This window comes from Cariama cristata, unplaced genomic scaffold (assembly GCF_000690535.1).
Source record: "Cariama cristata isolate BGI_N322 unplaced genomic scaffold, ASM69053v1 scaffold29992, whole genome shotgun sequence".
Taxonomy (NCBI): domain Eukaryota; kingdom Metazoa; phylum Chordata; class Aves; order Cariamiformes; family Cariamidae; genus Cariama; species Cariama cristata.
In genome coordinates this window covers 1-1,470 of record NW_009603776.1, presented here as the reverse complement: position 1 = coordinate 1,470, position 1,470 = coordinate 1, and the positions used below count along the sequence as shown (strand labels likewise).

The window sequence follows — 1,470 nt, the reverse complement described above, 5'->3', positions numbered from 1 at the left end:
TCAGACAGGAAGGAGTAAGAAATGGCTCAGCCAGATGCATACCTGCTGGGGATGCCTCTCCACCAGAAGCCTTTTTAGCCATTTACATTCAGGACAGATGGTAGTTTTAAACACTGTGTGGTGGGACAGTACCATGAATTTTATCTACAGAAATAATTAAATAATAATAAACATTAACATAGCTATGAAATAATACTTTTACATGCAAGACATATGTATTAGACTCTCAGGTAGCCACAAAGTCATATTATTTTCTCCTTTATTCTAGCTTTTCCCATATTTTTAATTCTTCAAATTCCTCATCATTCTAATAAAAACCTACATAGAACTTGTTTTCAGAAGCTATATTCATAACCAATGCCTAAATCAAGCTTGTACATATAACTCTACAAGATTAAGTTAAATAATGAGAACGGTTTTTTGCGAGTATAAACATATTGCACTGTGAAACTGCTCATAGCATTGCAAACATAAATAATCAAATTAAATGATCATTTGCTCTTGGTGTGGCAACTAATTGTTATGCATTTCATTTGGTGGGTTTTTTTTTCCCTTTTCTTTCAGAACACCCATTTTTCTGACTTTTTGGACAAAAGAACTGGTTATACAACAATCAATATGTTGGCAACCCCAATTATGCAGGGTAAAGAGGTGCTTGCTGTTGTGATGGCACTCAACAAATTAAGCGCCACTGAGTTCTCAAAAGAGGATGAAGAGGTAATAACCTCAATTGTCACACAACAGTGTAATTGTTAGTTCAACAATTAATTTGCGTGAATCTGCCTCTTGATTTGATACTTTTGTCCTATTTTTGCTCTTTGTCATTTTTAGGTCTTTAAAAAATACCTCAATTTTGTATCTTTGGTCCTAAAAAATCATCATACGACGTATCTCTACAATATTGAATCCCGAAGAAGTCAGGTATAGAAGAATTTGTTAATGATAATGTTTATTTTTTGTGTGAAACCATTATTATTCCCACTATTTTATATTCTTGCAAGCTTATTAAAGTAAGGAGAGCAACTATTTAATTTTTGTATTTGATAACAGTAATGCACCTTGTAATTTTATTCTGGAGTCCCTAGGATTCATATGTTTATGTTTTCTTACTGTTGTGAATATTTACCCTCTTTCTCTTTTGTTGTAAATAGATGCTTTTGTGGTCTGCCAACAAAGTATTTGAAGAGCTAACAGATATAGAACGGCAGTTTCACAAAGCACTGTATACTATTCGAATGTATTTGAACTGTGAAAGATACTCTGTTGGTCTGCTGGACATGACTAAAGAAAAGGTAACAATCATTTTGCCTACTTGACAGAAGTGTGCTATTCCTAACTTTAAGTTATAAAATCCATCCTTCTAATTAATTTGTTCTGCATATTTGTCTCTGTGCATGTCTATCCAAGGCACAAAGTTACCAGGCTTTCTAACCCTTTGGGGTAATTTATATAAAATCTAATAATTATAAA

General features: G+C 32.9%; 1 protein-coding gene across 1 annotated transcript in view; it reads left to right on the top strand.

Annotated features, from left to right (window-relative positions):
* Positions 1-1,292, top strand: part of PDE6C (phosphodiesterase 6C, cGMP-specific, cone, alpha prime) — a gene marked incomplete at its 3' end in the record, with an annotated part of 12,123 nt that extends 10,831 nt beyond the window's left edge. The window contains exons 2-4 of the mRNA XM_009695340.1: positions 565-717; positions 832-921; positions 1,152-1,292. Of these exons, the coding sequence (XP_009693642.1) occupies positions 565-717; positions 832-921; positions 1,152-1,292 (384 nt within the window). The remainder of the gene's footprint in view (positions 1-564; positions 718-831; positions 922-1,151) is intronic.
* Positions 1,293-1,470: the final 178 nt, after the last annotated feature.